General features: G+C 49.9%; 1 protein-coding gene across 2 annotated transcripts in view; it reads right to left on the reverse strand.

The window, feature by feature from the left end:
- Positions 1-6302: 6302 nt before the first annotated feature.
- Positions 6303-12643, reverse strand: part of LOC104489811 (pituitary homeobox 3) — a 6996-nt gene continuing 655 nt past the window's right edge. The window contains exons 1-3 of one of the 2 annotated variants that reach the window (XM_010132017.1): positions 12108-12143; positions 8145-8348; positions 6303-7150 (exon numbers count right to left, since the gene is read on the reverse strand). In XM_010132017.1, the coding sequence (XP_010130319.1) occupies positions 6587-7150; positions 8145-8348; positions 12108-12143 (804 nt within the window). In that variant the 3' untranslated portion in view covers positions 6303-6586. Of the gene's footprint in view, positions 7151-8144; positions 8351-12107; positions 12144-12643 lie in introns of those variants that run through there. The other variant, XM_010132016.1, reaches the window with a different exon arrangement.

A 12643-nucleotide genomic window follows, 5' to 3' on the forward strand; every position in this document is an offset into this window, starting at 1 on the left:
TAAAATCCGAGTAAGGCAGGAATTCGGTCACCTCTCAGAGCTCCCTACCCACCTGAGCCCGTTTTTTAATAACTCTAGCTGCAACTGTGATGTTCACGTCGTCGAATCATCGTGGAGTGGTTTGGGCTGGAAGGGGTATGAAAGATCGTCTAGTTCCAACCCACCGGCCAGGGGCAGGGACGCCTTCCTTTAGACCAGGGTGCTCAACCGGGCGTCCAGCCTGGCCTTGGACGCCTCCAGGGATGCGCGTCCACAAACATCTCTGGGCAACCAGTGCCGGTGCCTCACCACCTTCACAGTGAGGAACTTCCTCCTTGCATCCCATCTACATCTACCCTCTTTTCAGTTTGAAGCCATTACCCATTGTCCTATCACTACATGCCCTTGTGAAAGGTTCCTCCCCAGCTTTCCTGTAGGCCCCCGTTAGGTACACAAAGGCCACAATAAGGTCTCCCCAGAGCCTTCTCTTCTGCAGGCTGAACAACCCCACCTCTCCCAGGCTGTCCTCATAGCAGAGGTGCTCCAGCCCTCTGATCATCTTTGTGGCCCTCCTCTGGACCTGCTAGAGCGGGTCCATGTCCTTCTTGTGCGAAGGACTCCAGAGCTGGATGCAGTACTCCAGGTGGGCTTTCACAAGAGCAGAGGGGCAGAATCGCCTCCCTCAGCCTGCTGGCCACAATTGTCTTAATGCAGCCCACAATATGATCATCCTTCTGAGCTGTGCGCACACACTGCTGGCTCATATTCAGTTTTCCATCCACCAACATGCCCAAGTCCTTTTCCACAGGGCTGCTCTCAATCCATTCTCCACCTAGCCTGTATTTGCGCTTGGGATTGCCCAATGCATGTGCAGGACCTTGCATGTGGCCTTGTTGAACTTCAGGGGGTTCACAAGGGCCCACCTCTCAAGCCTGTCAAAGTCCCTCTGGATGGCATTCCTTCCCTCCAGCGCTTCTACGTCAACACACAGCTTGGTGTCATTGGAAAACTTGTAGCAAACTCCAGTCCAAAGCTGGGAGGTCTGTTGAGAGACGGTGGTAAAAGCTAGCATGCACCAAGCAAGAGATGTCAGAAAACAAGTCTTGATTGTGTTAACAGTAAAAGACTAACCAAGGACAGTGTTGTGCTACTTTTCAGCAGAGAGGGGAATCGCTGAAGGCAGCCGCTGAGGAGACCCAACTGTTTGGTGCACTTTGCATTAGCCTTCAGATAAAGACAGCTATGGGGAAACAGATAGCACAAGCCATGGCAGTGATGGGGGCTGAAAGTCTGGCCTTGAATGAGGAAAGCGCCAACAAGAAATGGGAATTTTTCAGCCCATCTGGGTGTGGTGAACTTCACATAAAGCAATCCCAGAAATACGTGCTTTTATCTATGAGAACTACCAGGGGACAGTGAGGCAAGGAAAGATTGTACAATGCAAGTTTTGTACCCCCCTTCAAAATGGGGACTGGGGTCAAAAGTCAGGAACTGCTGACAGTTAAACCCCCTCACCCACCTCCTCAAAAATGCTGGAGCAAATAATCTCACTACTTGAAGGCAGTGGGGATAAGCAGGAACCATATGGACTTGTCAAGAACACAATCCGGTCAAAATAATCTGATTTTCCTCTCTGACAGAGTAAGGGCATAGTGAAGAATAGCCCTGGTTGCCATTTAAGTGGCTTATAAGGATGATGTAGATGAAATGTTGGGTAGGTACGAAACCCATTGGATAATTATACCTGGAGAGTCATCTACCGGTCCACTGTTGAAAAGGAAGGGGTCCGACATCATCCTCTGGATCTGGTCTGGTTTTGTTCAGCACTTCCATTGATTACGTGGATGATGGAGGAGAATGTGCGCTTCCTAAATTCCTGCAGATTGGGAAGTATCTAGTGACAAAGTCACTTGCCTAATGGGACTTCAGAATAAGCAGGGCCCTGCTAAAAGCACCTGCTTGGGTGCAGTACCAAGGAGATACAGCCACGGAGGTACTGGAGACTTGTGAGAGAGGTCCTGGAGAAGGTCTGTAGACACCTGCTGTATTTGTGCTGAACCAGAGTGTGATGTCCATGTTCTGGCCCCACGGGGAGGGACCGGAATGTGGGAGGCTGTACTGGGTCAGCTGCATCAGGAAGGCAAGTGGCATTTGGAAAGCAGGGGACCTCTCCCAGAGCTCTCTACTACCAACTTGATCACTTTGTTGTTTACTGTTGGCCACCTCTGGTGTCTGCAGACTTTTAAGGTTTTCCCAAAGTGAAGCAACTAGCTGTGATACTGGGCACCCGACTCTCTGCCATCGGGGGTCATTTCACACACTTTCTCTAATATAGAGGATGCAAAAATGGCACTTTATTGCGTAATCACATAGGCTATATAGTTTCCCAAGAAGCCTCGCCCATCGTGGGTGGGTACTGCCTTACTGTTACATAAGCACGTAAGCACGTAATCTTCCGAGCGCCCACACTGCCCCCAAGTGTTCTGCAACATCAAAGTTGTGTCAGTTATTTTGTGCCATTGTACAAAGCTCTCTCAGCTCAGAGTTGGTGTGTGGTTTGCCGTCTGGTCTGGATTCTACACAGTGCAGTACCTCTGACTGCAGAAAAAGACCCCACCATCTCTTCTGTACAAGATTGGGAAGGAGAAACTCGAATCCACTAGCCAACCTGCAGAGCCACTGGCCACAAACTCACATGCACCAGTTGACTCGTGGGTACCGAGTGAGTCTGTTCTGCTCAGAAATCAGACTGGTCTGGCATGGTTAACTGAAATGAATGCATGGAAAACCTCAGGCTGAAAAATCAGTACCTAAACTAGGTCTTGACTTTCCCCTACTGGCTCCAATAGGAGATCATGAGAACCATGTGCTGGAGTTGGCCTTCTGCTCTGTATATTTGGGCATACCTTCCATCAGCTGAATTCTGCAACAGTCAGGAGCAGCCAGCCTTGTACACCCCCACCCCAGCTGAACTGTATCTTCTCTGTGGACAAGCACAAGCATCATCATTCACAAGCAACATGGAGAACAAACAAGGCTGCACAGAAACTGCTCAAGGCAAAGTGCAGCTACTGGAGCAGGTTAAAAGGGAAGGAGGAGCTCACGTTGCTCTTGTCTTCAGCTCGGGCAATTTTATTTCCTGCCACAGACATATCATCCAAGTGAAAGGGAAGCTGGGTCTCCCTTGAGTTTTTTCTCCAGGCAAAGCTGTGTCTTTATGAGATGCTTTTTCTGGCTTTGCTGTGTTCCCACCTGTGCTTAAGACAGGGGTGGGGGTGAGGGGTATGGCAGGGGCGACAGGGTGCATGGAAAGGCTGTAGGGGAAAGACGAAGTGTGTAAAGAGCTCAGTTCCTTCATCAAGGAATACAAGAGGATTGTGGCACCATCTGCCTTGGGTTAGCAGAGAGGGGAGATGGACTCAGCTGCTTGAAAATAGAGAGGATCTACAGAAGGATCTGGACAGGCAGCATAGATGGGCCAAGGTTGATGGTATGAGGTTCAACAAGGCCAAGTGCCGGGTCCTGCACCTGGGTCACAACAACCTCCTGCAATGCTACAGGCCTGGGGAGGAGTGGCTGGAAAGCTGGCCAGCGGAAAAGGACCTGGGGATGTTGGTCGACAGCAGCTGAACATGAGCCAGCAGAGTGCCCAGGTGGCCAAGGCCAATGCCATCCTGGCTTGTACCAGCAATAGTGTGACCAGCAGGAGAAGGGAATGATTGTCCCTCTGTACTGGGCACTGGTGAGGCCAAACCTCAAATACTGCGTTCAGTTTTGGAGACATCACTACAAAGAGGACATTGAAATGCTGGAGTGTGTCCAGAGAAGGGCAGCAAAGTTGGTAAAGGGTTTAGAGCACAAGTCCTATCAGGAGTGCTGATAGGGGTTGTTTAGCGTGAAGAAAAGGAGGCTCAGGGGAGACCTTATCACTCGCTACAACTACCTGAAAGGAGGCTGTAGCAAGGTGGGGGTCAATCTCTCCTCCCAAGTAACAAGTGATAGGACAAGAGGAATGGCCTCAAGTTGTGCCAGGGGAGGGTTAGGCTGGATATTAGGAAAAAATTCACAAAAAGGGTTGTCAACAGGCTGGAACAGGCTGCCAAGGGCAGTGGTGGAGTTCCCGTCCCTGGAGGGAATTAAAGGCTGTGTGGATGTGGTGCTTAGGGACATGGCTTAGAGGTGACCTGGCAGTGCTGGGTTAACGGTTGGATTTTACGATCTTAAAGGTCTTTTTCAACCAAAATAATTCTGTGATTCCGTGATTCAGGCTCAGTGGAGGAGAGGATATCAGAAGGATGTCAGAGGATAAAGATAGGCCCAGGCCTTTCTTTCTTTCCTTAGCCATGGCAGAGAAAGGAGTTAAGCACTACAGCACCAAGACAAGGCATGTGTTTGGTGGGAAGGCTACTGGACAGAGGTTCCCGTACAGAATGGAGGCTGAAGCTATATATACTGAAGCTATCTCAGCAGCACTGGCGCCCACTGACAAGGTAGTATCCGGGTTACAGTGAATGGTCTTGTCTTGGATGTGCTACATCTGTGTTTTAGATGTTTATTCTTGATCTTTGAATTCATATTGCGGATAGGGTTGTGCTGCCAGTGGTAGCTGATCCAGTGCAGGGTAAACTGGCTCCCTCATTTTGGATTAGCTCAAAGCAAAGAATAATTCTGTTACAGTGAAGTTGGACTGACATCTGTGACTGCTTTCAGCATCTGCTCAGTAATACCTTCAGCAGCAGCTGCTCCCTGTGGAATAGGCTTTGGCAAAGACTGAGTGGTTCTTATGCTTTGCTTGCAAAGGATCTCTTACTGTGTCCTAGAGCGGACACCTTCTTAACAAAGAATTTACTTCCTCTCAGCATGTTAACAACATTGCAGAAACCTGCTTTATGCCAGGTTTGCCTATCCCACTCATCCAAGTAGGATAGTTTGTTGTGATTATGTGATTTTGGTTCGTTTATTTTTTTTTTTCCTAAGAGAAAAATGAAATATTTGGCTTGTGCTTTTCCCTTGGAGCATGTGCCTGCACTGGGTAGGGATGTCCTGCACCCCTGATGCACATGGAGCTTCCCTGGGCCCTTGGAGGAACCTGCTGCATCCCTCTGCATTGGCTGAAGCCGCAGGTCCCTCAGGTGCAGGTACAGCTCAGGAGAGCCGCCTCAGTTTTACAGTTTTCCCGACAAAAACTGTGCAGGGGGAGGCTAGCAGGGCAGGTTACTGAAGCCAGCCTCTCCCCTGGGGACCACTGTTTGCAGTGGGAGTGCCTGGGGGGCCTCCCCGGACCTGGGGTGCCAGGAGCCCAAAGGCACTGGCCCCATTCAGCACAGCAGGGAAGCCTGAGCCAGGAGAAGCTTGACCTTCCTGCTGCAGTGGGTGCGGGCAAAGATGGAACAAGGAAGGGGCTTGTTTTCCCTTTCATACTGTGTCCACAGAGTTGGGGTTTTTTTTGTCCTAAGGAGCCAGGTGTTTGATTTCTAAGTGAGGAACAGAGATGGCTCCTCCAAATCCCAGGCCCCTGTTCCAACTCGGGCTGCCTCATGCTGGCACTCCCAAGGATGCTCACTCTTGCCTGGGCTGCCGACACTTGATTTCTGAGTCTTCAGACACAGGTTCAGCTTCTCAATAACCAGACAGGCAGAAGCCTTAAAGGGATTGTGCCAACTTTTATTTTATTATCTCTTTTGGAAATGGGATTTGGAGAAGGGAAGGGAAGGAGATGTGCAAGGGGGAGCTGACTGTTGCAAAAGGAGATGTTTTGGATGTACACTGGCAAAGGTGTTCCTACCTGACTGGAAATGACCGAAGCAGTAAAGCATGACAGGCAGGTTGCTGCCTCAGTGGATGTGCTTGCTTTATGGGGTTTTTGGTTTCAAGGTCTACTTTGTAGGTTATTTCACATACAAAACAAAAAAGCTTATTTTAGTGTCTACATATGTATTTGTATATATGTAAGATATATATACACACACATATTTTATATCCTTACAACTCCCAGTTCCTAAAGGCTTCAAGTCTGAAGGGCCATGCTAAAGAGAGATGCCAACTGACAGAGACAAGGCTTTTCTTTCTGGCTGTATCATAAATAAGTGGACAAGACATCTTTAACAGAGATCTTGCACATGTGCAGGGAGAAGGGGTCAGCCAAGCACCAAATGGCAGCCCCCACATTACCCTGCCCCTGGCTGTTCCCTGTAGGAATGGCATACGGCTGCCTGTGCTGTCTCAGGGATTTGGGGAGCTCAGCCCTGCGGGACTCGGAGGGGCAGATTGAAACACACTTGGTTCTGCTGCCTATGGGTCAGACACCCCTCACATCAGGGCTGCTACTTCCCCATGGGGCTTCCAGTAGACTGTTTTGGTTTGTTTACCACGAAGGAGGAGGTGTGGTGGGCAAGAGGGGAAGGGGTTTGGGAGGGGAAAGACAGTCAAAATTCACTATATGATAGACAAATCTTCATAGAGGTCCGTCTGCCTGCTTGCAGCTCACTCTTGCTCTCTTGCTCTCTTGTGTTCACTCTCATTCTCTGCAGGACGTACGCAGTTGTAGAGCTAAAGGTCTCCTTTTGTCAGGCTAAGGTCAAGTCCCTGGTTGGCGGAGGGCAGCCCTTCATACAGGCCTGTCCACAGCATATTGGCAAGGGCTCAGATTGGAAGCTGCCGTCTGTACCGCCGGGTAGGTGAAGCTAGCATGCTGCTTGGCCTTCAGCCGCAGGCTGGCAAGGCTGGAGTTGCATGTGTCCCTGTACATGTAGGGGCTGGCTGTTGAGGCGTAAGGACAGGCACTGGATGAGACAGCGGAGTTGAGGCTTGGGCTGTTCAGGTTGTTGATGTTTCCCAGGTTGTTGAGGGTGGAGGCTGGTACTCCGGTCACCGCAGAAGGGACCATAGATGAAGGCATGGTCATCGAGGCGATGGAGCTGGGTGGGGAGAACATGGGCTGGGAGGAGAGGGGACTGACATTCATGGAGTTGAAGAATGGGAAGCTCTTGGCTGAGAGCGGACTGGTGGCAAGCCCCTTGGTGGCCCAGTTGTTGTAGGAATAGCTGGAGTACATGTCGTCGTAAGGCTGCATCAGTCCATTGAACTGGGCTCCAAAGCTGTTCTTGCACAGTTCAGCCTGTTGGTTCCTCTCCCGTTTCCTCCACTTAGCTCTACGGTTTTTGAACCAGACCTGAGAGAGAGAGAGAGAGAGGAAGGGAAGGTATGAGAATTACTCTGGGCTGTCCCTGGAAGGGGCCTTGCCCTGGTCTCTTTGCCCAGCAAGGTGAGAGCTGTTGAAGGGCCAGGGATGCTCCCAGGGAGCTAGGGGGCTAAGCATCAGGAAAGAGTTGCAGCAAGATGTCTGGACTGCAGGGTCATCTCCCAGTGAGAATCACCACCTAGATCAAAACGAAACTACTGCCATTTTACAATGCACAGAATAACCCACCTCACTCAACCACTTTATATGGGGAAAAGGGAAGAAAATACTGGCTGTGTTTCCAAGTGACCACAGCCCAGGAGGAGGGGTTGGGGTTGTGTGACCTGGGAGCAAAGTATTTGGGGGATGTGGTTTGAAAGCTGCTGAGCGGAGGAAATAACCTCTCTTGTTTTGATTTCACCTCAGAAACAGCTTGGGGAGGGGTGTTAGAAGACAGACTCCTAACAGGAAAATCTGCTAGTGTTGGAGGGGCTCAAACAATATAACTTCCTAGAGCATGGAAGCTGCTGGAAGGCTATTCATGGTGCTGCTAACTCATATTTCTAGCAGCAGAGAGAAGCTCTCATTCCAGCTGGAGCCCTGCCATGCTATGCCTATGACTGTTTGGAAACTCCAAAGAGTGCTCTCCAGCAAGGCTAAGGCTGGGTGACAATAGCACTGCAAGGAAGGGGTCTGCCAAGTCAGGGCAGTCAGCTGGTGGGCTCTGTGGGGCAGAGCCTGGGCTTCGCACCTCCCTATGTTATTGCAAGGTGGGACTGGATGGGGAAGGCACCACCAGCAAGGAGTATGTGTTTGGCTGGATATCTTGAGTGTAGAGCCTGGTGAGCTGTTTTCAAGACAGGGTAATTTTCTAGTGCCCTCAATTCTGTCCTTGGTTTGGGGACAGCTTGGTGGTTTGTATCACAGCTTGTGGCTTCCTCCCCACAAGCTTGGGACCAGGAAGGTGTGAAGGCTGCAGTCCTACCCGGACTCGTGCCTCTGTCAGGTTGGTCCAGACTGCAATCTCCTCCCTGGTGCTCATGTCTGGATAACGGTTTCTCTGGAAAGTGGCTTCCAGCTCCTGGAGCTGCTGGCTGGTGAAATGCGTCCTCTGCCTCCGCTGCTTCTTCTTGAGTGAGCCGTCTTCCGGGTTGGAGTCGTCCGTCTGGTTTTGCTGGGACTTCTCAGTGTCTGTGTGTGAAACACAAAGAACGGGAGAGATCCCCTGAGTTAACTTGGGGACTTGGATGCTTTTGGGGAGCCCACCCTTGGGGCAACCAGTGCATGCTCAGTGAGGTCCCCCTTCACTGCAGCCACCAGCAGCTCCAGCTGCACCCACAGAAGTGGTCTTGTCTCCCTCCCTCACCCTTGCGAGGAGGCATCAACCCTGCACCAAAATCAATGGCCTCTTGATGCAACACGGTTTGCCCTCATTTAACCGCTGTAATGGATGTTAGCTTCCCAGGGACTGGATTTTAATTTTCCAAACTTCCAATCTCTGTTTTTCACTTGTTGCAGTTAAGATGGATGGTAGTGGCAGAACTTACCCCGGCCAGCAGTTTCCTGCTCTGCTTAAAAGTCTCTGCCTAAGGTACCCTTTAAAAGAACTGAATGGAAATTGCCCCTTGTGGCACAACATAAGATCTAGTAGTGGTTTTGTGGACAAGAGATGGGGAAAGGCAAACTGCCAATGATAGCAAGTTGAGGATCTTGAATTAACTAAACCTGAAGAGCACAAATTTTTATCCTTCTTCTCTTCTTAATCCTCTACCTTTTTACTTAGGCGCATGTATTTTTGGTTTCAACAAGTAGGAAAAGGCCTCTCTTAGACCTTTACCGTGAAGTACTCCAGTGTCTCTGTCCTTCCACTCCTGTCCTCTTCCCTTGGAGATCTCTCTCTTAGAGGCAATGTCTTTAATTTTGTTGCCTGTCAAATAAACATCTTGAAACTCTTCAGTGTTCGCAGTGGTAACTAACTGAGAAGTACATCCCAGGCCTTAATGCTGAGCTTTGGGCTGCCATGGCTGGAGGTGGGCCGCCAGGTACTTCCCTGGGGCTGTTGGTGCTCTGCAAACAGGGGCAGAATGCAAACGTAAGTATCTTCTATCATCAGAAGGAAATACCACATCTGAGCACTTGGGCAATTTATGCTGGACAGCTGCAGGGAGGAAAGTTACACCTCATGTTTCATTCTGCTGGGAACCAAGAAAAATCACCATAGAAGAAAATTATTCCAATGAAAGTAAATAATTTCTGATGTTCACCTCCTCCTTCCCTGATCTAGAGGCAAGGTGAAGCAGTTCCAACGGAAAATCAGGTTTTCAGTAGGAAAGGGAGGTGTTCTTATACAGTGGGAAATACTGGGCTAACCTAAGTAGAAGTTATTCAAACAGTTGCCAAACTGAAAGAATCTTTAAAAAATCCTGGTATCGCTCTGCTGAAATTCAGATTGAAAGAATTTTTTGTTTGGTTGTGGATTTTTAAGTGAAAGCTAACTTAAAAGGCTTCAAAGTCCAGAAAAATCCTAACATAGAAGGTGTCTTGTACAGACCCTTGAAAAGGAGGGAGGCAAGAAAACAGTAATACAGCTGGGTGAAGGAAAAAAGGCTCCTCTACTCAGGTGGATGTGCTGTGGAAAAATATGTCCCATAAAAGCTAAACAGAAAAGAGAGAACCTAAGAGAAAAAAAGCATCTGAGCCCTGACAGAGAGAGGACTTTGCTGCAGGGCAGTGCTGTACCCAACAGGAGGTGCTTTAATGGAGCCTGGCCCTGGGAGGCACTCCTGTCCCAGGAACTTGGTGCCCCTACCCTGTTGCCCTGGCAGTGTGTTAATTCAGAAGCGTCTCCCTGCTCCTCCTGGGAAAACCCTCCTTGCATCTGCTGTGCTCCAAAGGGAACAATGCTGGAGTCACAGAGAACATTTGCAGGAGAGGCACTCATTCTTCATGGAGGAAAGCTTGGGTGCAGTCAGAAAAGGTTTGTTTCTATGGGTATGTGTTGCATTGAGTGAAGCAATGTGGGCTCCTTACAGCTCCCCTCCAGCCACCCCTGCTTCTGTGGCATGTTTAATGCCACCAGCAGAAAAGCTAATGCAAGGAGAGCGAGAAGGGCACAGACTGTTTCTGCTGAGCAGGAAGGTGCTGTCTTCTGTTCCCAGTGCCAGGATCAGCTTGTTCAGGGTGGCACTGTTGAAACAAACAAAGCCATAGGACCTCAGAAGTGGAATGGCAGGAGCTGGCTGTGGTCTCATGGTACTCTCCTCATTCCCATGAGCATCTTCGTGTGGGGATCCCACGTTCAGCAGAAATCTTGGAAGTGTGCTCGGAATGTGGATCTTTTTCATAGTGGTTCTTGCCAAGGAGATAAACCTGATTTATCTAGCTCGGTGCTCTAAGACAATGTTGGAAGAGGGAGATTCCCGCATTATCCACCTCTAAAACAGATTAAAAGGGGAGCTCGTCTGAGCTAGTTATTAGGAATGGCTCAGTACAGATGAAGGGACAACATTTGGTTTGTTTGTTCATCTGCTAAGTCTGGGTTAATTAAGAGCCTGACGCATACAGGGGATATGTTCCCACAGGAGCCCCTGACAAATGTGGATTTCTGAAGGGGCCACTGCCAAGCAGGAGGCTGTGCCCTAATCGGGAGCTCCTGCTCAGGACTGCCCTTCTTCACACAGAAAGAAACTATACCAATAGGGAAGGAGAATAAAGCAAAGGTACCAATGTCTTATGGGCTGCGTCTGGGTGGAAGAGCTCACTAACAGCTTGCTTTGTTATTCATCTTCTTCATACCTTCTGGTGCAGAAATTTTCATAAGTCTTGTGAAGTCCAAGGAGATGTAGGAATCCTGACTTTGAGCCTGGAAAAATCTCTGCAGCTACATGTTCCTCTTACTGTCCTCTCCATTTTCATACCTGCTACCTGTGGATCTTCCTGAGCATTGTGTATAGGGAGAGTCATCTCCATTTCTGCTTCTTCTCTAGGCAGGGGAAACGTGTCCTCTGTAAACGGTGCAGAGCCTGGCCATTGCAGTGGGGACCCGAAGCATGGCAATACAGGGAAATAAGGGACCACACAGGAAGGGTGGACCCTGTGGGTACCTTGAGTCCATGCTGAGAAGTAGAATACAGGTGGATGCAGGGCAGTTCCTTACCTCCTCCCTCCTCATCCTTACTATCCCCCTGATCTGTGCTGCCTCATGAGAGTGGACAGAAAGGGGTGAGCAAACCACGCCACACCACTGGAGGACATTCACGATCTCTGAGAGCTGAGCCCAGACAAGCAAGATTTGTGCTTCCTTCCTTAGGATGTCTTACTCTGCGGTTGAAGGAAGCAGAGCCAAGGAGGAGTAGCAAGGCTGCTCTCTTGAGGAGAGTCAAGAAGTGCGAGAAGCACAGCCCTGCCCCATCCCATCTCAGGCAGCCCTTGGTGGCACGCTCTGCTCTGCCTGACACCAGTGATGTGTGGCGGCCACTGCCCTCCCTGGCGCGAATGCACAAGCTACCAGCCTCTGCATGCAGGTAGCGCTAGCAAACACCCACCTTCCAGAACCATATTCTTTCTGGACCGTTTAAGACTGTGGGGAGTGACATAGCCAGGCACCCAGTGTTTATTGTCAACCCAAAATAGGTGGTGGAATATATCTCGTGCACGTTCGCCCACTCAATGAAATGACTGCAGTCATAGCTGGAATTAGCTGCTCATGCCTAATGGAAAAAAAAGTCAGCTCCTAATTTGGCAGTTCTGTGGTGTGCCAGGGTGGGCTCGATCAGGAAGGCCACTTGAATGGAGACGACTGCTGTTCATCCAAAGCAGCTGACGAGGAGCCACTGATCTTGGGGATGTGCCCAACTAAGGTACGCATGCAGTGGGGAATTTGGTGGGTGGATTCTCTGTCCATAGTTATCCCAGTGTAACTCCCTTCATGATACTTACGCTGGGGAATTTTAATCTGCATTATTATGCTTATTAGCTTTTGCATGTGGGTGAGCCTGGAGGCTTTACGTGGGGAGCAGCAGGCTGTCCCCAGCCCTCGTCTCCCCTCGCATTGGCACAGGCACTGGTACACCGTGCATTGTCCTGCCGCATCCGGAGCAACAAGGCATGGAGCAGTCAGAAGACAGATGCAGAATCAGGGGAAGCCATAGCCTTTGGTAGCTGATTTCTGAGCAGGTGTGAATGGTGACAGTTCTTCTTCACCATCTGGTAAAGAATGCGAGTAGGCTTTGGGGTTTGTTCCTCCTTTGGGAATGGTCAGAGGCACCTCCTTGGGACTGGAGCTGCCCACTGCGGAGCCTTGCACCAAGGCACAGGGGACCAGGCTTCTTGAATTAAAGTAGGGGCAAGACAGTATTTCTCTTCCTTCTGATTGCCTGAACCTGGGAAGTTCAGCCCAGGATTAACCCATAGCATGGGAAGTTTCAACCTAAGCAATTTAAACAGTTAAAAAAAAAGGGGGGGGGGGGAAAATAAGTTTACCAC

The sequence above is a fragment of the Buceros rhinoceros genome, unplaced genomic scaffold (genome assembly GCF_000710305.1).
Source record: "Buceros rhinoceros silvestris isolate BGI_N320 unplaced genomic scaffold, ASM71030v1 scaffold13032, whole genome shotgun sequence".
In the NCBI taxonomy this organism is placed as follows: Eukaryota; Metazoa; Chordata; class Aves; order Bucerotiformes; family Bucerotidae; genus Buceros; species Buceros rhinoceros.